The sequence below is a fragment of the Pristiophorus japonicus genome, chromosome 8, assembly GCF_044704955.1.
Source record: "Pristiophorus japonicus isolate sPriJap1 chromosome 8, sPriJap1.hap1, whole genome shotgun sequence".
Taxonomy (NCBI): domain Eukaryota; kingdom Metazoa; phylum Chordata; class Chondrichthyes; family Pristiophoridae; genus Pristiophorus; species Pristiophorus japonicus.
The window spans coordinates 56,578,561-56,603,782 of NC_091984.1; the positions used below are offsets into that span (position 1 = coordinate 56,578,561).

General features: G+C 48.7%; 1 protein-coding gene across 3 annotated transcripts in view; it reads right to left on the reverse strand.

The window, feature by feature from the left end:
* Positions 1-25,222, reverse strand: part of LOC139268533 (peroxiredoxin-1-like) — an 89,260-nt gene that overhangs the window by 16,316 nt on the left and 47,722 nt on the right. For 2 of the 3 annotated variants that reach the window (XM_070886818.1, XM_070886819.1), the window contains one exon: positions 11,711-11,864. In XM_070886818.1, the coding sequence (XP_070742919.1) occupies positions 11,711-11,864 (154 nt within the window). Of the gene's footprint in view, positions 1-11,023; positions 11,448-11,710; positions 11,865-25,222 lie in introns of those variants that run through there. The other variant, XM_070886817.1, reaches the window with a different exon arrangement.

Sequence of the window (25,222 nt, forward strand, 5' to 3'; positions counted from 1 at the left end):
CTGCTCCGCCATTCAATAAGATCATGGCTGATCTGATCATGGACTTAACTCCACTTCCCTGCCCGCTCCCCATAACCCTTTATTCCCTTATCGCTCAAAAATCTGTCTATCTCCGCCTGAAATATATTCAATGACCCAGCCTCCACAGTTCTCTGGGGCAGAGAATTCCATAGATTTACAACCCTCTGAGAAGAAATTCCTCCTCATCTCAATTTTAAATGGGCAGCCCTTTATTCTGAGACTATGTACCCTAGTTTTAGTTTCCCCTTTCAGTGGAAATATCCTCTCTGCATCCACCTTGTCAAGCCCCCTCATTATCTTATATGTTTCGATAAGATCATCTCTCATTCTTCTGAACTCCAATGTGTATAGGCTCAACCTATTCAACCTATCTTCATAAGTCAACCCACTCATCTCTGGAATCAACCTAGTGAACCTTTTCTCAACAGCCTCCAATGCAAGTTTATCCTTCCTTAAATACGGAGACCAAAACTGTATGCAGTATTCAAGGTGTGACCTTACCAATACCCTGTATAGTTATGGCAGGACTTCTCTGCTTTTATACTCCATCCCCCTTGCAATAAAGGCCAACATGCCATTTGCCTTCCTGATTACATGCTGTACCTGCATACTAACTTTTTTGTTTCATGCACAAGGACCCCCAGGTCCCTCTGTACTGCGGCACTTTGCAATTTTTCTCCTTTTAAATTATAATTTGTTTTCTATTTTTTCTACCAAAGTGAATAACCTCACATTTTCCCACATTATACTCCAGCCGCCAAATTTTTGCCCACTCACTTAGCCTGTCTATATCCCTATATAATAAAGCAAAGCAATATTGAACATGTATATGTTAACCACTAAAGTCTTAAGATCTCTTAGGAGTATGTTGCATGCATTTATATGGGTAACTGAATGGTTGTGTAAATAATGTCCTGCTAAGTCAGACTGAATAGAGGAAGCTTGCTAAGAAAAGGCAGCTTTTCCAGTGCTATAAAATTGAACTGTTTATTTTTGCTAGTTCTTTTCTAATTGGTGAAGCCAGTGAAAACATTAATTTATATAGTCTATTCTTCGCCTGCCACAACTACAGAAAAGTACTCAAGAAATAGTGACAACTGCAATAAAACAGTGGACATCTAATAAATCGCAAAGAACTCATTTCAGGAAACTCATTTCAGGGTCAAATATGACACCTAGGTTGCGAATAGTCTTGTTCACCCTCAGATTGATGCTAGGGAGAGGGATGGAGTCGGTGGTTAGGGAACGCAGTTTGTGGCAGGGACCAAAGATAATGGCTTCGGTCTTCCCAATATTTAATTGGAGAAAATTTCTGCTCATCCAGTATTGGATGTCGGACCAGCAATTTGACAATTTAGATATCAAGCATGGGTCGACAGAAATGGTGGAGAGGTAGAGCTGGGTGTCATCTGCGTACATGTAGAAACTGACTCCGTATTTTCGGATGATATCGTCAAGGGGCAGCATATAGATGAGAAATAAGAGGGGACCAAGGACAGATCCTTGGGGGACACCAGTGGTAATGATGTGGGAGTAGGTAAAGAAGCCATTGCAGGAGATTTTCTAGCTATGATTAGATAAATAAGAATGGAGCCAGGTGAGTGCGGTCCCACCTTGCTGGACATTGGTGGAGAGGCATTGGAGGAGGATGGAGTGGTCAACTGTGTCAAAGGCTGCCGACAGGTCCAGAAGGATGAGGAGGGATAGTTTACCTTTGTCACAGTCACAAAGGATGTCATTTGTGACTTTGATGAGAGCAGTTTTGGTACTGTGGTAGGGTCGAAAGCCAGATTGAAGGGATTCAAACAGTTTGGTTCGGGGGATCCATAATGAGACATGTGGTTGTGAGCCTAGTGGATGAACTGGTAATATGTAGTGTGATTGTTAAATCTTTGCTAATAAATCAACTAGTTCTTAATAGCAATGTGTTGCTATGAATTCTTAAGCAAAGAAACCACAAAACAAATACATTACAATGTCCTCATCAATTATCATCTTAAAGCGTGTTATATTTTAATCACTATTGCCTAGATGTTCCCCTACTTTTACTTCTCTTAACTGCTGTGGTTCATTTCCCATTGCTAGATCCAATAATGAATCCTCCCTTGTTGAGCTCTTTACATATTGGTTTAGAAAGCAGTCCTGTACACATTGTTGGAACTCCATTCCCTTATCCCCTTTACCTACCTCTTCTGTCCAATTAATATCAGGGTAGTTGAAATCACCCATGATTGTTTTTTACTCATTTCCCTTTGTCTGCATATGTCTTCCTCCACCTCCCTTCCACAATTAGGTGGTCTGTAGACTTCACCTATTAGTGTGATTGATCCTTTATTATCTTTTATCTCTATCCATATGGATTCTATTTTTGTCTTGCTGATTGCTGCGCCACTTTTTTCTACTGCCATTATGTTATCCCTAATAAGTACAGCGACTCCACTTCCCCTTTTCTCTCTCTCTCTTTTCTAAATAGGTTATACCCCGCAATGTTTAATTCTCAGTCCTGATTTTTCTTTAGCCATGTCTCAGTAATCCCTACTATTTCTGGTTCCTCGCAATGCATGATTGCCTCCAGATCCCCAGTTTTATTACAGACACTGTGTACATTGCTATACAGGCAGTTTAACTAATTATTAATAGGATTTCCTCTCACTTTAAGTTTAACCATCTTTTAGACTCCTGTTCTCTTACTCTATTTATTCCCTTGCCATCAATGTCCTTCCTTACTTTATTCTTTCCTATGCTCTTTTCTGTTGTTTTGTTGATATTTAGGCTGGTTCCGTTTCTTGTATATCCCTCCCCCTATCTTACTAGTTTAAAGCCTTTGCCACCTCCCTGTTTACCGTTTCTGCTAGGACACGGGTCCCATTCCATTTCAGGTGGAGCCCATCCCATCGGTACAGCTCCATCCTGTCCCAGAACTGGTGCCAGTGTCCCATGAAAAGGATCCCCTCTTTCTCACACCAGCCCTTTAGCCATGTGTTAATTCTCCTGATCGTCTGCTTCTATGCCAATTTGCACGTGGCTCGGGCAATAATCCAGAGATTATTACTCTTGAGGTCCTGCTTTTTAATTTAGCGTCTAACTCCTGTTACTCTTTCAGCAGGATTTCCTCCCTGTTCCTACCTATATCATTTGTTACAGCATGGACCACAACAACTGGGTTTATCCCCTCCCTTTACAAGATCCTCTCTAGCCTCCATGAGATATCCCTTATCCTGGCAACACACCCTTCGGGATTCTCGTTCTTGGCTATCTATCCCTCTAATTATAGAATCCCCTATCACTACCACATTTCGCTTCTGCTCCCCCCCATCCCCTTGGACAGCCTTCTGAGCCACAGTGCCTGTTATATATGTATACTATAGAGATATTCTCTGTGTAGTCACTGAATAGTTGCATAAGATGGAGACTTGTTTACCGGAGGTACCATGAACAAGGTTCCTACTGTATACACTACGCTGGCACCACCAGAGGATGCAACTGGTGGAGGCCCAGGGGTCACCTGTACACCACAGGTACCCAGGTATAAAAGGGAGTCCACCATGTGGTATCCTCACTCTGGAGTTATATTCAATGGACTACGGTCGCTACAGTTCAAGTACAATACTTTGTCTCGTGGAGTCATTATCAGAGCATCTAAAGACATAACAATTGGCGACGAGATTACGGACTTTCACGTGAAAATGGCTAACCTTGGTACGTTGCAGCAGTTCACCGTTGGGGATGATTGGGACGCCTCTGTGGAGAGGCTCGATCATTTCTTCACAGCAAACGACCTGGCAGGTGATGATCCTGGCTGATAAGCGCAGAGCTATCCTACTCACCAGTTGTGGGCCCACTGTCTATGGTCTCGTCAGGGACTTGCTGGCACCAGCGAAAACAATGATCAAGATGAACGAGGAGCTTGTAACGCTGATCCAAGAGAGCATCCTCACAGCCAGACACCGGTTTTACACCCACCGACGGCCCGATGGCCATAAAATCGCGAAATATGCTGCAGACCTCAGGAGGTTGGCAGTACCTTGTGATTTCGGCGAACACCTCACCGAAGCACTGCGGGATATCTTTGTCATCGGAATCGGCCACGAGGTCCTTCTTCATAAGCTACTATCTGCGGATATCAGTCACACTTCAGAAGGTCATCACCATGAGCCAGGCATTCATGACCTCGACCTGCAGCTCTAGGCGGATGACTCATCCTCAGGGCTCAAACCCGGCAAGTACTGTACACAGATTGGCGCCTTTTATAGGCAGGACTGTAGAACGTGAATCTCCTCAGGGGAGAGAGAACAGGCCCCCGAGTCCCTTAACTCTGAGCCCGCCAAGGGGGGTTAATCAGTTAGCACCATGCTGGTGTTGCGGAGGAAATCACCGGGCTCACCAGTGCCGTTTTAAGGACTATGTGTGCAAAGCGTGCAGCACAAAGGGCCACCTCCAGCGAATGTGTAAAAGAAATAGGACTCACCGTGTTGAAAAAGAGTCTGCAGAGGGCCATGAATCCAGCGCGGGTTATGAAGAGTTGGTCAGAGAGGCAGCTCAGCCCCACGATGAGGTGTACAGAATGTTTACCTGCACCACAGAATGTTCCCCGTTGAGAATGGAAGTCGAGATAAAAGGCGCTCCAGTTTTCATGGAGATGGACATGGGGGCGAGCCAGTCAGTACTGAATCAAGAAGCCTTTGAGAGGCTATGGGACGATCAAATTGAACGACCCAAGTTGATCCCGGCTCAAGCAAAGCTGCTCACCTACAACAATGAACTTATCCCAGTCATTGGTAGTGCGAATGTTAAGGTACTCCATGATGGCGCAGTGCACAAGTTACCACTGTGGATTGTTGCAGGTGATGGACCAATGCTACTCAGAGAAGGTGGATGGAGAAGATCCATTGGAGTTGGGAAGATTTCATCCCTCCAGCGATCGACGTCCCCCGTGCTCAGAGGCAAAGCAAGCCCCCACCTGAGGTTGGATCCGGCACCAGAGAGCAGACTAGCACAGCACCTGAGGCACAGACCGCTCAGCACGACTGCGTGGAGATGATCCAGCTGAGATGACCCTAATGCACCTTCCAGGCTCCAGTGGCAGGACTCCGGAGGAAGAAAATCGGATCCAAAGGCGACTTCCCAGCTTCGGTGGCAAAACCCGAGGAGAAGAGGATCACAGCAGCCGACATCGTGGATGGAAGAAAGATGGCACCCAAACCACGAGGAAAAAGATGGCGGCGGCCAGACCATGAGGTGCAGCACTGATGGAGCAACACATGGTACCAAGCGAAGAAGAGGATTGGGGTAAAGATAGCAAGGCTCTCTTAAAGGAGGACAGCAACCCACCACACTTAAAGGGACAGTCCCACATTCTCACTCAATGTAATAACAACTGTGAGCTAAATGTAAAGCTTGTAATTGATGATCAGAGTTTTATACATGTAATAAGCAAAGAAAAGTCGGGCAATTGCGATCGGAGCTACAGTTTATCCACAATAAGCAATGACATGTTGTGCAATGCAGGATTTCAACTGTATTCTGATTATGTAGCGGGCAAACACCCATCGGAAGCACACAGGTCCAGTGGGCTACCCAATGCTGTAACCTGCGCCCCTGGGACCAGAGTGATGCACCACGGAGTGTGGCCACAAGCAGCTAAAATAGACAAGCTCAGAGCAAGTGATCTCAGGAGGGCAACAGCACCAGTATCAATACGCTGCCGCTGATCGGTTCCACCTCTCAGGCACCCGATGGCACCAACTGCCACGAGCCTGAAAAAGCGAACTGCGTTAAGGCGCAGCCCCCAGACCCCATCACCACCAAGGCTACACCCGGGAACGAAGGGTCACCCGCAACGGTTCTCCCAATTGGAACCGGGATCAGCCAGGATCCCAAACCAAATAACGCCCAGGCAAGTGAGTTAGTAGTTCCTTATGCACTGCGAGACGACTGCTCCTCTGGGAGCAGCAGTGACCCGGGGCGCAAGGAGAGGACAGGGAGGTCACAGGCATCTGTGAATGTGCCCAATGCTAGGAGCATCGGCAAAGGCCCCCGAGAGCAGGCAACTCAAGCCAACCGGGTTCCCACTGCCAGCACCGGGCAACGCGCCGCCACTAGGCTACCTGGACACCATCCAGCAGCTCTGGAACTAGCTTGTCCTCACGCACCGGTGTTGACCCCAGCACTGATCTCAAAGATGTACCATCAATGTATCTCACCAGTCAAATGTACTTGCCTCACAACTGGACCACAAATGCAATGATGTAAATGCAAATTTCCTTTTCTGGATTGAATGTATATGAATGTATATGAATGTGATGAGCCACCGGCATGATCTACATGCGAGGGGGAAAATGGATGTATGTAGCCATGGGCAAACACATGGTCACACCCAGAACCAACTGAAGCCCCACTTCATCATCGAACCATCCAAACTGGTAACCACTACCCAACGTTGTGGCAATAAGGACTTGGGGTTAACAGGGAGAGAGCCAAGCCAAAGCACAGTCAAGGTGCAAGGGCTGTTGGCACTTATGTCTGGGGAGAGCTAAGCCAGAGCACACAGTGCAAAGGTATTGGCACAAAAGACTTGGAGGAGAGTGATGTTATATATGTACACTATAGAGATACTCTCTGTGTAGTCACTGTACAGTTGCATAAGATGGAGACTTGTTTACCGGAGGTACCATCAACAAGGTTCACACTGTATATACTATGCTGGCACCACCAGAGGGTGCAACTGGTGGAGGCCCAGGGGTCACCTGTACACCACAGGCACCCAGGTATAAAAGGGAGTCCACCATGTGGTATCCTCACTCTGGAGTTATATTAAATGGTCTAAGGTCACTACAGTTCAAGTACAATACTTTGCCTCGTGGAGTCATTTTCAGAGCATCTAAAGACATAACAGTGCTTTGTTCAGCATTGTGGCTGTCCTCCCTGCAGTCTTTCTCTTTATCCTCACGGGTAGCGAGTACATCGTACCTGTTGGACAGGACCAGTGTCTGTGGGACCTCCTTGTCTACCTCTCCTAATTCCTCGCTGCCCGGCTCCCTAACAGTCACACCCTCCCTTTCCTGAACATGTGCTTTCCTCTGGGATGTGACTGTATTCTGGATAAAACTTTCCAAAATTCCTCCCCCTCCCTTGCGTGTCGGAGTATCTCTAACTTACACTCCAACTCAATGACACTAAGCCGCAGAGATTCGAGATAGAGACATCCCCTGCAGACGTGCTTGCTCGAGACAGTCTCGCTGTCCACAAACTCCCACATATGGCAGTCCAGACACACAACCTGCTTTGCCATATCTTATTCTAGCCTCATTTTATTTATTTCATTCGTTAAAGTCTTTATTCAATTATTATTTATAGTTATATTAAATAGTTTAACTAGTTAAACTATAAGTTTAATACAGTACTTTATAGTTTCTCGTACCCAGTTTAAACCACAGTCGTAGGGTAGATTAGTGAGAAAAGGGAGAAAAAAAAACCTTAATACTCACCCATTGGCTGTCCTTGTTATTTTGGAAATCATCGAACATTCCGCCGCCGCTGATACCTCCTCCAATTATGTCCTTCCCCCTCTTCTCCAAATGCCCACTCCTTCCAAATTCCCAAATAAACCATTCTCTTTAAGTCCACTCCGGTTAAGACACTGGGGTCGAAATTGCCCTCCTGAGAAGGCCTCTGGCCACCTGAAAGCGGCAGCCACAGGGCAACGCGGAATGGCTGCCTACTCTCCAGAGAGGGACCACCATTTTGTAAATTAACCTTCTTGAGTTTTACAGTGGTGCCTGGGACTGCTCCGCCCATTTTCTCACCGCAGCATGCATGCGCTGACCCTTTACTGACTGGCGGGGATCTCCTCATGAAATTGCCCCCCAAGAAATGGACCCTTTCCCGGTATTGCCCCACAGAAGCAGCCCCGCCGCCGTCCCGGACAGCTTTTTGTGTCGATACACTATCTTTGGCATGACGGCCCGGCCGCTCTTAAAGGGGAGGGCGCACTGCCGTGGCCGCCATGTTAATTATTTTTGTTGGTCAACTGCCAGGTCGGCCCAACAATTATGCCCCCGGGTTCGGCTGGGCCACCAACAGGCAACCTGGCACCTCTTGGGCCCGGCCGAAACCCTCCTTGGTGGCCCAGTTGACCTAACTTAAAAGTATGCAGAGCTCGCAGTGGCTCTCCCCTTTAACTGAAGGGAGGAAACGTTGTGACGTGTCAGCGCGAAGTCATCACGAGACAGTCAACCCGCTGCAGGGGCACGTCTGCCCTTCAGCCGCTACGACATCCGCCCTGACCCAAAAAAAATTCTAAGTGCCAAATATCGACGGAATCTCCACTGCATGAGTTAAAAAAATGGAGGATTCGCCCCATTTCGGGCGATGGGAAATTTCGGCCCCACTGTGCGCAGAGTACAAGTCTGAGGGATTAACCCCCAAGGTTTCCTAAAGGCTGCAAACGATCAGGCTGGAGGCAGCTTTAAGGGTTCTTCTGGTTGCTGTGTGCCTGCAGGAATGCACTGTGGAAGCGCACAACAATGACGTTCTTCCAATGATATGATACACTGGACTTTCCGGGGCAGCAAGTACATATCAAAAATGAGTAGAATTACACACATGGCGAAAAAGGCGCACCTCAGAGCTGGGCGCCTGTTTTGCGCGCCGAAAATGGCGCCGGAAAAAAAGTGCGGTATTCTCGAACTCCTTGGAGCTCGATGTCTGCTTGGCGCGGCGCACAGGGGGCGGAGCCTACCACTCGCGCCGATTTTGTAAGGAGGGGGCGGGTACAATTGAAATGAGGCTTCTTGGTGCCGGCAACCCTGCGCGTGCGCGTTGGAGCATTCGCGCACGTGTGGTCTGAAGTAAACATTGGCACTCGGCCATTTTTAAAAGTACTGCAGAAAAAGTGAAGAATTGTTTCTTGGACCCCTGCAAAGGCTTGTATTTTAATTTTCTTGATATTTCTGTGTGTGAGGGAGTGCTTTTAGCAGCACTGCTGAATAAATCACCTGCTGAAATCAGTGAGTTCAGCTTTTCACTACTAAACTTGCAGAACCGGTGCCTTCAAATTAAGGACTGTGTGTTTGGAGAAATAAAAGTGCCAATTCAACTTTGCAATGGATCAACGTCCACCAAGAACAAAGAATTTCTTGCATGAGGAAGCAAACCATTGCATAATATGTGGTGTTGACAATGCAGCACCCATTCTGCAAATTTAAATATAAAGATGTCGATGTGGCTGCCTCTCCCTGTCCAAATGGCCTCAGTCAGTCCCCCTCACAGCTCGAAGGCTGCTGCTATTCTTTCTTCGGCTCCCGGCCAGCCACTGACGCCGCTGCAATCCCATGGCCGAATGGCCTCACGTCCGCTCCTGATTCTTCGGCTGCCTTCGAGCCACTGACGCCGCCCCATAAGCGTGGCTGAACGGCCTAAAGAATTTTTAATCTGCAGCTGCGTGTGTCCTGTGTTCATTCTTCGGCTCCCGGCCAGCCACTGACGCCGCTGCAATCTCATGGCCGAATGGCCTCAAGTCCGTCCGGGTGCTGCATCTTCGCGGGGAATGAAGGCCTGCCTCAAGCACCGCAGCTCAGCTCGAAGGCTGCTTGCTGCCTGCCGCTGCCGTCGAGACGAGACACTGACGCCATACCCCTCCCTCAAGCACTGCAGCTCAGCTTGAAGGCTGCTTGCTGCCGCTGCCGTCGAGACACTGACGCCACACCGCTGCCTGAAAGGCCTGCCTGAAGCACTTTCACACAGGTAGGAACATGGTTTATTTAATCTTTTCTTTGCTTATAAATTTTTATTCAGGTTGGATTTATTTGTATAATATTTGTATAAGTATAACTAAGGATTGATTGTAGAATTTAATGACTTCCCTTCCCCCCCCTCCCCCCCCCCCTCGTTCCCTACGCCTAATTTGTAAACTGCGCCTGATTTTTTAAAGTGTAGACAAGGTTTTTTCAAGCGTACAAAAATCTTCACTTACTCCATTCTAAGTTAGTTTGGAGTACGTTTTCACTGTGGAAACTTTGAAATCAGGCGTCAGTGGCCGGACACGCCCCCTTTTGAAAAAAAAATTCAGTTCCAAAGTGAAACTGTTCTAACTAACTAGAACTGGAGGAAACTAAATGTGGAGAATTCCGATTTCTAAGATACTCCGTTCTACACCAGTTGCTCCTAAAAATCAGGAGCAAATCATGTAGAAACTTGGGGCCAATGTTCTTAATGACACACATGACAAGGTGGAGCATGAGGCTCCTGCTCCCCCAAAGAGAAAACCCCAAACAAGAATAAATCAGGTGCAAGTGGCAGAAGAGACGGTGATTTAATTGCAGCCTTTTTTTTAAATTTCTGTGCCCGTTTACTGCTGGGATCAGGTCTTGGCAAGCTAGAACGAATGTTCATGAGCAATTGGGGCAAATAAGTTGGAGCTGGTGAGAATTTTGACAATTAATATTATTCCGCGAGTTCTGCCTTTTTTATTGTCCACACAGAAAGGGACAGATAACAGAAGCATCCACTATCACTTGTGACAAAAATTTTAACACAGCGTAAAGGGGCAGAAACACGGTGTAACCAGGCTTTGCACCAAATTCTGCCTTTACCCAGATTACACAAATTTGGGACCCCTGAAAGTTAGGAATTTCAAAACTTTATGGCTGCAATCTCCTCCACAATCCCGCCCAGAATAGCAATGCGAATGATGGAAAATTGAGGCTCACCACCACTTCACTGCCCCAACTTAGAATCTTCCTCCCCGCCCCCACCACCCCCATTGCTTCCCTTGCCCTCTGCACGTAATTATTCAATCAGGTTGCAATGCCTACTTGAATCCTCTAGCCACCTCTGCTCACCCATGCAAAAATACCAGAGTAATAAAAACAAGGTGAACATGAAAATACAGGTTCAACCTCCCTTATCCAGCACCCTTGGGACCTGGCCTGTGCCGGATAAAGGATTTTGCCGGACGACGGGAGGTCACACTGACCGTCCTCCGTCGCCCCCCCAGACTTACTGGGTACTGCTGACTTGGGGCACCAACACCCACGTTGTGTCCTCGGGCCGACGTCCTCTCGTCTCGCTGCTCGCCGACCTCCTCTCTTCCCACTGCTCGCCAACATCCTCACCTCCCACTGCTCGCCAACCTCTTCTGGGCCCTGACACCGCCGCTGAGCTCGACTTCGCACCAAGAGACCTGGCTGCTTCAACCCAGGACGGGTCTGCCGACGCCGGAATGCTGCAAAATGGCAGGTGCTGTGCAGCGCGATGGCTGCAATTGTCTGTGTGTCGGGCTGTCTCTCTCGGGGGCTGTGGGTGTGAGGGGAGCGGTAAGGGAGAGGGGAGGCCGGCACTGATTCTCCGGATCACCGGCCATCCCACATTTGATGCTGCAGCAGCTCCCACCGCTTTCACACACATACCCGACCACCTGCCGGGAATGATGCTGGACGAGGGGTGGTGCAGGATAAGGGAGTCCCGGATAAGGCAGGTTCAACCTGTAATACCATCTAGGTTGCCGATGGTTTCCCAAATATCCTCACTCTGGTCATTACAATCACTATATTAAATCAACTAATAAACCTGGAAGGGAGAAAGAAGGAAAAAGAAACACTTGACACTCCATTCCTACGTTACTTTGCAATTTGCAATTCAAGCACTGGATACATTGGTCAAAAAAAGGACAAAAAACAGTATTACATACCAAGCTAAATGAGCAAAATGGGAGTCTGTAGATGCAGCAATTATTTCGCAATTGACCTTGGTGAAATCTTCGACACGATCACTAAAAGCGATAATTTCAGTCGGACACACGTAGGAGAAATCAAGTGGGTAGAAAAAGAAGACTACATATTTTCCTGTTGAGAAAATCAACAGTTTAATTCATAAACACAGTGCTGTGCAATCAAAAGCCATACATCACTGTTCAGCATGTCAGGTTTGTGCCAAAGCAATGGCTGGAACCCATGTTGAGAATGCTAGCTCACTTACTATTTACGAGAACTATCTAAAGAGCAATACAAAAAATGTAGAGCAGAGGAAGACCCAAGCCCCCATATTCCCCTTACATTGCACAAATTGCCCTAGGAGCCAAAATTGGTTGATGGGTAAGGTCCGCCCATTTCTCAGCGGTATGTCGGCGGTGCGTCATAGAAACATAGAAAATAGGTGCAGGAGTAGGCCATTCAGCCCTTTGAGCCTACACCACCATTCAATATGATCATAGCTGATTATGCAACTTCAGTACCCCATTCCTGCTTTCTCTCCATACCCCTTGATCCCTTTAGCCATAAGGGCCACATCTAACTCCCTTTTGAATATATCTAACAAACTGGCCTCAACAACTTTCTGTGGTAGAGAATTCCACAGGTTCATAATTCTCTGAGTGAAGAAGTTTCTCCTCTTCTCGGTCCTAAATGGCTTACCCCTTATCCTTAGACTGTGACCCCTGGTTCTGGACTTCCCCAACATCGGAAACATTCTTCCTGCATCTACCCTGTCCAGTCCTGTCAGAATTTTATATGTTTCTATGAGATCCCCTCTCATTATTCTAAATTCCAGTGAATATAAGCCTAGTCAATCCAGTCCTTCTTCATATGTCAGTCCTGCCATCCCGGGAATCAGTCTGGTGAAAATTCGCTGCAATCCCTCAATAGCAAGAATGTCCTTCCTCAGATTAGGAGACCAAAACTGTACACAATGTTCAAGGTGTGGCCTCACCAAGGCCCTGTACACCTGCAGTAAGACCTCCCTGCTCCGATACTCAAATCCTCTCGCTATGAAGGCCAACATTCCATTTGCCTTCTTCGCCGCCTGCTGTACCTGCACGCCAACTTTCAATGATTGATGTACCATGACACCCAGGTCTGGTTGCACCTCACCTTTTACTAATCTGTCACCATTCAGATAATATTCTGCCTTCCTGTTTTTGCTACCAAGGTAGATAACCTCAATTTATCTACATTATACTGCATCTGCTATGCATTTGCCCACTCACCTAACCTGTCCAAGTCACCTTGCAACCTCTTAGCATCCTCCTCACAGCTCACACTGCTATCCAGCTTATTTATTACATACTTGGATTTATTACATTCAATTCCTTCGTCTAAATCATTAATCTATATTGTAAATAGCTGGGGTCCCAGCACTGAACCTTGCGGTACCCCACTAGTCACTATCTGCCATTCTGAAAAGGACCCGTTTATTCCTACTCTTTGCTTCCTGTCTGCCAACCAGTTCTCTATCCATGTCAATACATTACCCCCAATACCATGTGCTTTAATTTTGCACACTAATCTCTTGTGTGGGACCTTGTCAAAAGCCTTTTAAAAGTCCAAATACACCACACCCACTGGTTCTCCCATGTCCACTCTACTAGTTACATCCTCAAAAAAATTCTAGAAGATTTGTCAAGCACGATTTCCCTTTCCATGCTGACTTGGACCAATCCTGTCACTGCTTTACAAATACGCTGCTATCACATCTTTCATAATTGATTCCAACATTTTCCCCACTACCGATGTCAGGCTAACCGGTCTATAATCCCCTGTTTTCTCTCTCTCACCCTTTTTTTAAAAAGTGGGGTTACATTAGCTACCCTCCAATCAATAGGAACTGATCCAGAGTCTATAGAATGTTGGAAAATGACCACTAATGCATTCACTGTTTCTAGGGTCACTTCCTTAAGTACTCTGGGATGCAGACTATCAGGCCCTGGGGATTTATCGACTTTCAATCCCATCAATTTCCCTAACACAATTTCCTGATTAACAAGAATTTCCTTCAGTTCCTCCTTCTCACTAGATCCTCGGTCCCCTAGTATTTCCGGAAGGAGATTTTTATCTGCCTTAATGAAGATAGAACCAAAGTATTTGTTCAATTGGTCTGCCATTTCTTTGTTCCCCATTATAAATTCACCTGATTCTGACTGCAAGGGACCTACATTTGTCTTCACTAACCTTTTTCTCTTCACATATCTATAGAAGCTTTTGCAGTCAGTTTTTATCTTCCCTGCAAGCTTATTCTCATACTCTATTTTTCCCCTCCTAATTAAACCCTTTGTCTTCCTCTGCTGAATTCTAAATTTCTCCCAGTCCTCAGGTTTGCTGCTTTTTCTAGCCAATTTATATGCCTCTTCGTTGGAGTTAATACTATCCCTAATTTCCCTTGTTAGCCACGGTTGAGCCACCTTCCCCATTTTATTTTTACGCCAGACAGGGATGTACAATTGTTGAAGTTCATCCATGTGATCTTTAAATGTCTGCCATTGCCTATCCACCGTCAACCCTTTAAGTATCATTTGCCAGTCTATCCTAGCCAAATTCACGTCTCATACCATCGAAGTTACCTTTCTTTAAGTTCAGGACCCTAGTCTCTGCATTAACTGTGTCACTCTCCATCTTAATAAAGAATTTGACCATATTATGGTCACTCTTCCCCAAGAGTGCTAATTAATCCTCTCTCATTACACAACACTCAGTCTAGGATGGCCAGCTCTCTAGTTGGTTCCTCGACATATTGGTCTAGAAAACCATCCCTTATACACTCCAGGAAATCGTCCTCCACCGTATTGCTACAAGTTTGGTTAGCCCAATCTATGTGTAGATTAAAGTCATCCATGATAACTGCTGTACCTTAATTGCACGCATCCCTAATTTCCTGTTTGATGTCATCCCCAACCTCACTACTACTGTTTGGTGGTCTGTACACAACTCCCACTAACGTTTTCTGCCCTTTGGTGTTCCGCAGCTCTACCCATACAGATTCCATATCATCCAAGCTAATGTCCTTCCTTACAATTGCGTTAATCTCCTCTTTAACCAGCAATGCTACCCCACCTACTTTTCCTTTCTGTCTATCCTTCCTGAATATTGAATACCCTTGGATGTTGAGTTCCCAGCCTTGGTCACCCTGGAGCCATGTCTCCGTAATCCTAATTACATCATATCCGTTAACAGCTATCTGAGCAGTTAATTCATCCACCTTATCACAAATGCTCCTCGCATTGAGACACAGAGCCTTCAGACTTGTTTTTTTAACACTCTTTGTCCTTTTAGAATTATGTTGTACTGTAACCCTTTTTGATTTTTGCCTTTGATTTCTCTGCCCTCCACTTTTCCTCATCTCCTTTCTACATTTTGCTTCTGCCCCCAATTTACTTCCCTCTGTCTCCATGCATTGATTCCCATCCCCCTGCCATATTAGTTTAAACCCTCCCCAACAGCACTAACAAACACTCCCCCTAGGACATTGATTCTGGTCCTGCCCAGGTGTACACCGCCCGGTTTGTACTGGTCCCATCTCCCCCAGAACCAGTTCATATGTCCCAGGAATTTGAATCCCTCCCTCTTGCACCATTCCTCAAGCCACGTATTCATCTTAACTATCCTGCTATTTCTACTCTGAGCAGCACGTGGCACTGGTAGCAATCCTGAGGTCCTATTTTTTAATTTAACTCCTAGCTCCCTAAATTCAGCTTGTAGGACCTCATCCCATTTTTTTTACCTATATCATTGGTGCCTATATGCAGTACGACAACTGGCTGTTCACCCTCCTCCTCCAGAATGCCCTGCAGCCGCTCTGAGACCTCCTTGACCCTTATACCAGGGAGGCAACATACCATCCTGGAGTCTCGACTGCGGCCGCAGAAACGCCTATCTATTCCCCTTACAATAGAATCCCGTACCACTATAGCTCTCCCACTCTTTTTCCTGTCCTCCTGTGCAGCAGAGACACCCATGGTGCCATGAACTTGGCTGCTGCTGCCTTCCCCTGATGAGCCATCTCCTCCATCAGTATCCAAAGTGGTATATCTTTTTTGGAGGGAGATGACCGCAGGGGACCCCCTTCCTACTCCTGCTCTGCCTGATGGTCACCCATTTCCTATCTTCCTTTGTAACCTTTACCTGCGGTGTGACCAAGTCAGTAAACGTGCCTCAACATCGCGGATGCTCCAGAGTGAATCCATGCGCAGCTCCAGTGCCGCAATGTGGTCTGACAGGAGCTGCAGCTGGATACATTTCCAGCACACGTAGTAGTGTCCCTGATTTCCCACATAGCACAGGAGGAACATGGGTCTGGGCTCTCCTGCCATGACTTAACCCTTAAATTAACTTAATTTGGCAACAATGCCAAAGGATTCCTACTGATAAGAAAAAGAAAAAGAAAAATATAAAATACTCACCAATCCACCAGCCAATCACTTACCCGCTTGGCTGTGACGTCACACTTCGATTTCTTTTTACTTCTTTGTTTTACCTTCGGCCTCGATCTCCCGCTCCCGCTGTGATCTCGGACTTAGAGTCAGCGCTCCTTTTATCCCCACCGCTGGTCCCGCTCCTGCTGTGAACTCGGGCCTCGGGTCAGCGCTCCTTTTATCCCCGCGCTGGTCCCGCTCTCGCTGTAATCTCGGGCCTCGGGTCAGCGCTCCTTTTATCCCCACCGCTGGTCCCGCTCTCGCTGTGATCTCGGGCTTCGGGTCAGCGCTCCTTTTATCCCCGCCGTTGGTCCCGCTCCCGCTGTGATCTCGGGTCTCGAGTCAGCGCTTCTTTTATCCCCGCCGCTGGTCCTGCTCCCGCTGTGTTTCAAACCGCCGGCATACCGCTGAGACTGAAGAGGACAAAATTGATCAAATTTTTTTCGGCAGTATGTCGGCTGTCTGCATTGGGCGGTATGTATTCTAGTAGTCGAAGCAGATCGACTTTCTGTTCAATGGGCGGTGTGGCACTGAACTGCGCATAATATAAATTTATTGTACTGTAATGTTGGCCTGATGTAATGTAATGTAAGTTTATTGCACTGTAATATTGGCCTCGTGTGATGTACTGCAATGTTGGGGGCATGTAACACAATACATATATGTATTGTCTGTCTGTGATATGTAATGCAGTACTGCAGCAGTGGACATTTAAGTAAGACTGCGGTAAGTCATTGTACTATGTACTCATGTAACCCTGACCCCTCTCCTGTTGCCAAGCTTTTAAAAATGTTGTTGTGTACTTCCAGACTCGGATGATTCAGACCACAGCAACACAAGACAGATCCACTGCCTCCACCTCTGGCAGAGATGAGGAAGACGAAGAGGAAGAGCCGCTGATCCTGCAGCCAGTGGAGGTGGAGCTGGGGGTGGAGACGGAGGAGCAGTGGCGTAACTACGCCAATGCAGTGGCATTGGGGCCCTTGCCTGAAGGGGGCCCCCCCCCACCTGCTTCCTCGCGAACTCGTTGGCGATGTGGCTCAGCTGGAAAACGCTCTCGTCCATCCTCTTGGTGAAAGTTTTGAACCCGTCGGCCCTGCTCTCCACCTCCTGCAGGTCGAGGGGGCTCTGAGCATCAGGAAGAAGTTGCCCCCCACCAGGACGTCCTTCTCAGCTTTCCTCTTGCCCTGCTTCCAAGCCTTCTCGTCGTTGCAGGTGAGGAAGTGCTGGAAGGCGTTGCAGCTGGTGAGAACCCGCCATCGCCGCTGTCTCCCCCGGACAGTGGCTCGTCCGCCACCGTCAAGTTATCATCCCAGTTGTCGTCGTCGCCGCTGCCCGACGTCTGGTGCTGCAGTCCTGTCAGGACCAGCCCCCCCCCCCCCCCCCGAGGCCGCCGCCGCCCGTTTGGCACCCTCCAGCCAGCCCTCGATGTCGTGGTGGCTGTACGCAGTCAGCATTTCGTCCTCCCACACTGAGATCTCGCCCACATTCTCGCTTTGGAAATCGTACAGAGCCCGAGCCTGGAGCGCCATCATCCCATTGTCCGCACCCAGCTCAGCTCCGCTCCTGGACCCCGCAGTAACCCGCCACCCCGTAAACCCTCCCTCACACCGGTCTCAGCTCCCCCAGACCCCGAACTCCCTCTTCGGCCCCCCTCACGCGAGGGGTGGCTGCGTGGTGTCTTCCCTGGCCAGCTGCACTTTTCCCTGTCATTCTGTGATTCTTTTTTTAAATCTATGTTTGCATTGGGAGCCCACATCCTCTAGTTAAGCCATTGCGGAGGAGGATACACCAGCTTAGTGAGGGACAGCTGGAACATCCTCCACTACGGAGTCTGTATTCATGGGATTCCCCCATGGCTCCTCTGATTCTGCCGGACCCAGCTGTGCGCAGCAAGGCACCCCCAGTGTTGCAGTGCCTTTGCCGCAGCAACGGAGGTTGGTGCAGGAAAGGTCGGTTGCTGTTGGCGTCTACCAGGACATGGTGCGTCTGTCACAGGCCAGCATCGACATAGGTCAAGAGCTGCTCAAGGCCTTGACTACAATACCCACAAACATCGCAGCTCTATCAGAGCGGCAGTCGGAGGAAAGGTTGCGTATGATCATCGTGATGGAGCAAACCGCCGAATCCATGCGGCAATCGACGGGATCGGGACATGGCGTGGAAGCCCCCCCCGCCCGTGCCATAGTAGTCAAGTAGACAACACCTGAGGGTGGGGAGCTGACATCATCGTCCAGCCCAGAAGCCTCATCTTCCACATCGCGAGCTTCTCCAGAGGCCCCATTTATTGCGCCTGCAATGCCTGACCCCCAACGACAGCAACGGTTCTTGGGGTGTGGTGCTGTACATCGGCTTGGTATCAACACAGGGGTCCATGCACTGGGAAAGGGAAGGGAGGGAGCAAAAAAGGGGGGGAATAGTCCCAAGGGTGATGTAGCATGCGGGCGTAGACAGGGTAGAGGTCGTGGCCAAGGAAACTAAAGGGTCTTTTTGTTGTAATTGAAGTTTGATTTGTAAAAGTTTATTAAAGTTGTAAAAGTTTTGATAACAGTCGTTATTAAAGTTGTTACAGATGTTTTATAGTTATAAGTTTTTAAATTGTTGTATATTTTTTACATAAATATTTGAATTGAATTTAAGCACTCTTGTACAATGTCAAACCTTTGGGGTAACAGTCATCAGGGTCCCAAAACGCAGCTCTCCAATTCAAGCAAAGCGTTCATTTATGAGCTGCTGACATTACAATTTTGCAGTGGCATACGCTCCCTGTGCCCTCCGCTGTGGTGTTGCGGGGGGGGGGGGGGGAGGGTGCCATGGATTAATTTGCAAGCTCCTCATCATCCTCCTGCCCCTCATTGTCCTCTTCTTCCTCCTCTGTCTTCTGCACACTCTCCTCAGGTGGTTCCGCAGTCCCCAGTGGCAATTCCTGTCCCCGCATGATTGCTAAATTATGCAACATGCAGCACACCACTGTAAACTGAGCAACCTGCTCAGGGTGGTATAGACACCTCAAATCACTGGAGAAATACCACCAACGATGTCTCCACAAGATCCTGCAAATCCCCTGGGAGGACAGATGCACCAACGTTAGTGTCCTCGACCAGACCAACATCCCCAGCATCAAAGCACTGACCACACTCGACCAGCTCTGCCAATTTGGGGCCAATTTGTTCGCATGCCTGACACAAGACTCCCAAAGAAAGCGCTCTACCGGAGCTCCTACACAGCAGGCGAGCCCAAGGTGGGCAGAGTAAATGTTTCAAGAACACCCTCAAAACCTCCTTGATAAAATGCAACGCCCCCACTGACACCTGGGAGTCCCTGGCCAAAGTGGAGGAAATGCATCTGGGAGGGCGCTGAGTACCTCGAGTCTCATCGCCGAGAGCATGCAGAAACCAGGCGCAGGCAGCGGAAGGAGCATGCGGCAAACCATTCCCACCCAACCTTTCCTTCAACGACTGTCTGTCCCATCTGTGATAGTGTCTTTAATTCCCATATTGGACTGTTCAGTAACCTAAGAACTCATTTTTAGAGTGGAAGCAAGTCTTCCTCGATTTCTAATGATTGCCTATGATGATGATGATGGTATTGCAGCCTGCCTCCCAAGTGATCGAAGCATCAAAAGCACTGCTTCAGCACTCCAATTGTCTTTTCAATTAGGTTACGTGTGGCTATATGGTTCTTATTGTAGCGTTGCTCGGGTTCTGTGTGAGGGCTCCGCAGGGGAGTTCAAAAGCCAGGTGGCGAGGCCGTACCCTTTGTCCCCGAGCATCCAGCATTTACTTTATGGCTCAGTCTTGAACAGGTCAGACACAGTGCTCTCATGCAAGATGTGTGCCTCATGGATGCTCCCTGGAAAGTTGGCATTGACTGCCATTATGCGCGGTGTATGGTCGCATACGAGCTGCATGTTGAGGGAGTGAAATCCCTTATGGTTTCGGTACACCTCCGCCTCTTGTAATGCTGCTCGCAGGGCAATATGGGTACAGTCAATAGCATCCTGCACCTTGGGGAAGCCGGCAATGCAAATCCCAAAGTCCTGTCACTCTGTGCTTCCCTGGTAACTGGGATGTTTATAAATTCCATCCGGCGTGTATACAGTGCTTCGGTTACCTGTCAAATGCACCAATGAGTAGCCTACTGAGAAACAGAGCATATGTCTTGTAAAGTCCTTACATAATACCACAAATCCACATGAGGCACACTCTATGGACAAGGTCACTCATGACCTGAACCTTTATTCACAGGACCAAGAAATCTCACTTTATATACCTGGGTGACCAGGTGAGGAGTGTCTCCCACAAGTTCACCCCCTGTGGTCAAGGTGTGCATTTCTTACGTATATACAGTATTGCAGTGTTGTTACATAAAGGTTACATACATGACATCACCTCCCCCTCAACATCTTATTGGTCTCTCGTGGAGCGCCGCAATTGGGGCTCTGGTTGTTGAGCTTTGGTATGCATGTCTGTCACCTGTGGTGGTTCAGGCCTGTCCGGGCTGACCGCAGCTGCTGAATGTTCTTGTTGCTCGTTCACTGGCGGTGGTGTGAATACCATCTCATGATCTTCCTCAGGTTCCTCAGTGTCCATGCTGAACCTTTTTTTTATTTGGTCCAGATGCTTGCGGCATATCTGCCCATTGTTAAGTTTAACCACTATGACCCTATTCCCCTCTTTGTCTACTACAGTACACTCAAGCCATTTGGGCCCCAAAGCGTGATTGAGAACAAATACGGGGTCATCAATTTCTATACATCTCCCCCTTGAATTTCGGTCATGGTACTCGTTTTAGGACTGGCGCTTGCCCTTAACTATGTCGGACATTCATCTATGTCTGGATGAATGAGGAACAGCTGAGTTTTGAGTGTTCGTTTCATGAGCAGCTCCGCGGGCGGGACCCCCGCGAGCGTGTGCGGTCGGGGCCTATAGGCCAGCAGGAGGCGCGATAGGCGGCATTGAAGGGAGGGTCCTTGAATCTGGAGCATGCCTTGCTTTATGATTTGGACCGCACGTTCCGCTTGGCCATTGGAGGCCGGCTTGAACGGTGCTGTCCTGACATGGTTAATGCCATTACCCGACATGAGCTCCGGGAATTCGTAGCTTGTGAAACATGGGCCATTATCGCTAACAAGGATGTCCGGCAAGCTGTGGGTCACAAAGACCGCGTGCAGACTCTCCACGGTGCTGGATGTCGTGCACGATGATCCATTTCGAGTACGCATCAACCACAATGAGAAACATTTTTCCCCATGAATGGGCCCGCGTAGTCTACGTGAATACATGACCATGGCCTGGTGGGCCAGGGCCATGGGCTGAGCGGGGCCTCCCTGGGGGCATTACCTAGCTAGGCACACGTCGTGCACCTGCGAACACAGTGTTCCAGGTCTGAATCAATTCACGGCCACCACACGTGACCAGGCTTTCATCAGCACGATCCCTGGGTGCTCGCTGTGGAGTTCCGTGATGAATGCTTCCCTGCTCCTCTGGGGCATGACCACCCAGCTGCCTCATAATAGGCAGTCGGCTTGGATGGAAAGCTCATCCATCCGCCTGTGAAATCCCCAGTCAGGACACATTTCTTAATCAAGGATAGGAGGGGATCTCTGTTGGTCCAGATTTTGATCTGTCGGGCTGTGATGGGGGAGCCTGCCCTGTCAAAGGCATCGACAGCCATGACCATCTCAGCGCTTTGCTTCGCTGCCCCCTCAGTGGTGGCCAGTGATAGCCTGCTGAGCGCGTCAGCACAATTCTCAGTGCCAGGCCGGTGTCGGATGGTGTAGTCATATGCAGCGAGCGTGAGAGCCCATCGCTGTATGCGAGCTAACGCATTGGCATTGACGGCCTTGCTGTCTCACAGCAGGGATGTTAACGGCTTGTGATCCATTTCTAATTCAAACCTCCTGCCAAAAAGGTACAGAAAGGAATTAGAAACGGACCCATAGACACATGCGAGTGCTTCCTTCTCAACCATCCCACATCCCCATTCAGCTTGAGAGAGCGACCTGGAGGCATAAGCCACAGGTTGTATTTGGCCCTCAGCATTACCCTGCTACAACACGCACCCAACCCCGTAGGACGATGCATCACATGTCAGAACCAATTTCTTACGGGGGTCGTACAGGGTCAACAACTTATTTGAACAAAGTAGGTTCCACGCCCGATTGAAAGCCCGTTCCTGACAGTCCCCCCAAACCACCAATCGCAACCCTTACGCAGGAGCACGTGTAGCGGCTCCAACAATGTGCTTAAGTTCGGCAGAAAGTTCGCGAAATAGTTCAAGAGTCCCAGAAATGAACGCAACTCCCATGTGTTGCAAGGCCTGGGCGCTCGTCGAATCACCTCCGTTTTGGATTTGGTAGGCTGAATCCCAACTGCAGCAACCCTCCTGCCCAGAAACTCGACCTCGGGAGCCAAAACCACACACTTAGACTTCTTGAGTCGCAGGCCTACCCAGTCCAGTTGGCGTAGCACTTCCTCCAGGTTGTGGAGGTGTTCCTCGGTGTCACGACCCGTGATGAGGATGTCGTCCTGAAATACGATTGTCCCAGGAATGGATTTGAGCAGGCTTTCTATGTTTCTTTGAAAAATCGCGGCCGCTGATTGAATGCCAAATGGACACCTGTTGTAAACAAACAGTCCCTTGTGCGTGGTGATGGTGGTCAGTAGTTTAGATTCGTCGGCCAGTTCTTGGGTCATGCAGGCTGAAGTGAGGTCCAACTTGGTGAATAGCTTGCCGCCTGCCAGCGTGGCAAAAAGGTCTTCCGCTCTCAGGAGCGGGTATTGGTCTTGTAGGGACACTCGGTTGATAGTGGCCTTGTCGTCGCCACAGATCTTGACCGAGCCGTCGCTTTTAGGACGGGAACGATGGGGCTTGCCCAGTCGCTGAATTCAACGGGCGAGGTGATGCCCTCTCTCAGCAACCGGTACAACTCGCTCTCAATTTTCTCCCGTATCACATATGGCACAGCTCTGGCTTTGTGGTGCACTGGTCTGGCGTCTGGGGTGATGCGTATCACTACTTTGGTACCTTTGAACGTCCCGACGCCAGGTTGAAATAGTGACTCAAATTGCTGTAGGACCTGTGAGCATGAACTTCGCTCCACAGATGACATGGCATGCACATCCCCCCATTTCCAGTTCATCTCAGCTAACCAGCTCCTCCCCAACAGTGCGGGACCATTGACCGGGACAATCCAGAGCGGCAGCTGGTTCACCAAACCATTGTGTGTGACCGCCAACATTGCATTGCCTAGCACTGGAATGATTTCTTTGGTGTGCGTCTGCAATTGCGTCTCAATGCGTTCTAGTTTAGGTCTGCTGGCTTTGAGTAGCCACAGCTTTTTGAATTGTTGAACACTCATGAGTGACTGGCTGGCCCCCGTGTCCAGCTCCATGCGTACAGGGATGCCGTTTTAATAGGACTTTCATCATCATAGGTGGCGTTTTGGTATATGAGCTGTGAATGTTTGCCACATGAACCCGCTGAACTTCAGCGTCCATTGATTTGCCCCAAGCGTCATCCTGCCTCGCAGACCCCTCATCTGGTTCATCCACCTCATATTATTAGCCGGGTTACAGGTTTTCTGCACATTCTGGCTAAATGGCCACTGAGGTTACAATTTCTGCAGACGAACTGTTGAAACCTGCAAGTCCTGGCAGCATGTCTGCCCCCACACCTCCAGCATGAACTGAGATTCCCATTGTTGTGAACAAAAGAGCTGTTGCAAGGCATTCCTCGCTGATTGTCCCTTTGACTGCACTTGAACACCCTGTTAGTGGGTGTCAATGGCCCCATCCCGGGCCGCATTGTCCACTGGGGGAGGCGTAAATGTCCGTTCAGCCTGCCATTGTCTCTGTTGGAGACTTATTCTTTTGCTGCCTGGGGTGTCTCGAACTGCCCTTGCCTGCCTGTGGGGCTCTGTGTCGCGTTTATGATATTGACTCCCTGATCCATCACCACATTGAAGGCAGAATTGCGCGCATATATTATCTTGGTTTCTTCCTCCCCCGCCATAAAAGTCTGAGCCATCAACGCCGCCGCTTCCAAGGTCAAGTCCTTGGTCTCAATTAGCTTTCTGAAAATCCCAGCATGACCGATGCCCTCAATAAAGAAATCCCTTAGCATCTCCCCCTGCAGGCATCTGTGAACTTACAGAGGCTGGCTAAGCGCCGGTGGTCCGCAACGAAATCCGGTATGCTCTGTCCTTCCCAACGTCAGTGTGTATAGAATCTGTGTCGGGCCATGTATACGCTGCTCGCCGGTTTGAGGTGCTCACCGATTAGTTTGTTGAGCTCTTTGAAGGTTTTGTCCGCCGGCTTCTCGGGTGCTAGCAGGTCTTTCATGAGCGCGTAAGTCTTAGGTCCACAGCTGGTCAGCAAATGAGCCCTTCGCTTGTCGGCCGCTGCATCTCCCAGCCAGCCCTTCGTGACAAAACTCTGCTGGAGCCTCTCAATGAAATCGTCCCAGACCTCACCAGCCTTTCATCTGTGCTGCTGGTGGCCATTCTCGTGGGTCATTGATTTCCGTTTCTCGTCGCCAATGTAAAGTCCTTACACAATACCACAAATCCACATGAGGCACATTCTATGGACAAGGTCACTTCCATGACCTGAACCTTTATTCACAGGACCAAGAAGTCTCACCCTGCGTGGGACCTCCCTTTATATACCTGGGTGACCAGGTGAGGAGTGTCTCCCACAAGTTCACCCCCTGTGGTCAAGGTGTATATTTCTTACGTATATACAGTATTGCAGTATTGTTACATAAAGGTTACATACATGACATGTCTGGTGCCTGAAAAGAGCCACATGCATAAAAGGAAAGTGCCACAGTCACCTTCATCTCCATAGAAAATGCAGTAATGTTGGTGGTACCGGGCTGCAGGTCTGCCTTAATGAGCTGGCAAATCTCAGTGATGACCTATTTCTGAAAGCATAGCCTTCGAATGCACTGTCAATCGGTCAGGTCCAAGTATGTATGCTTCTCCCTGAAAATCCTATGCGGGTAAGGCCTCCTCCT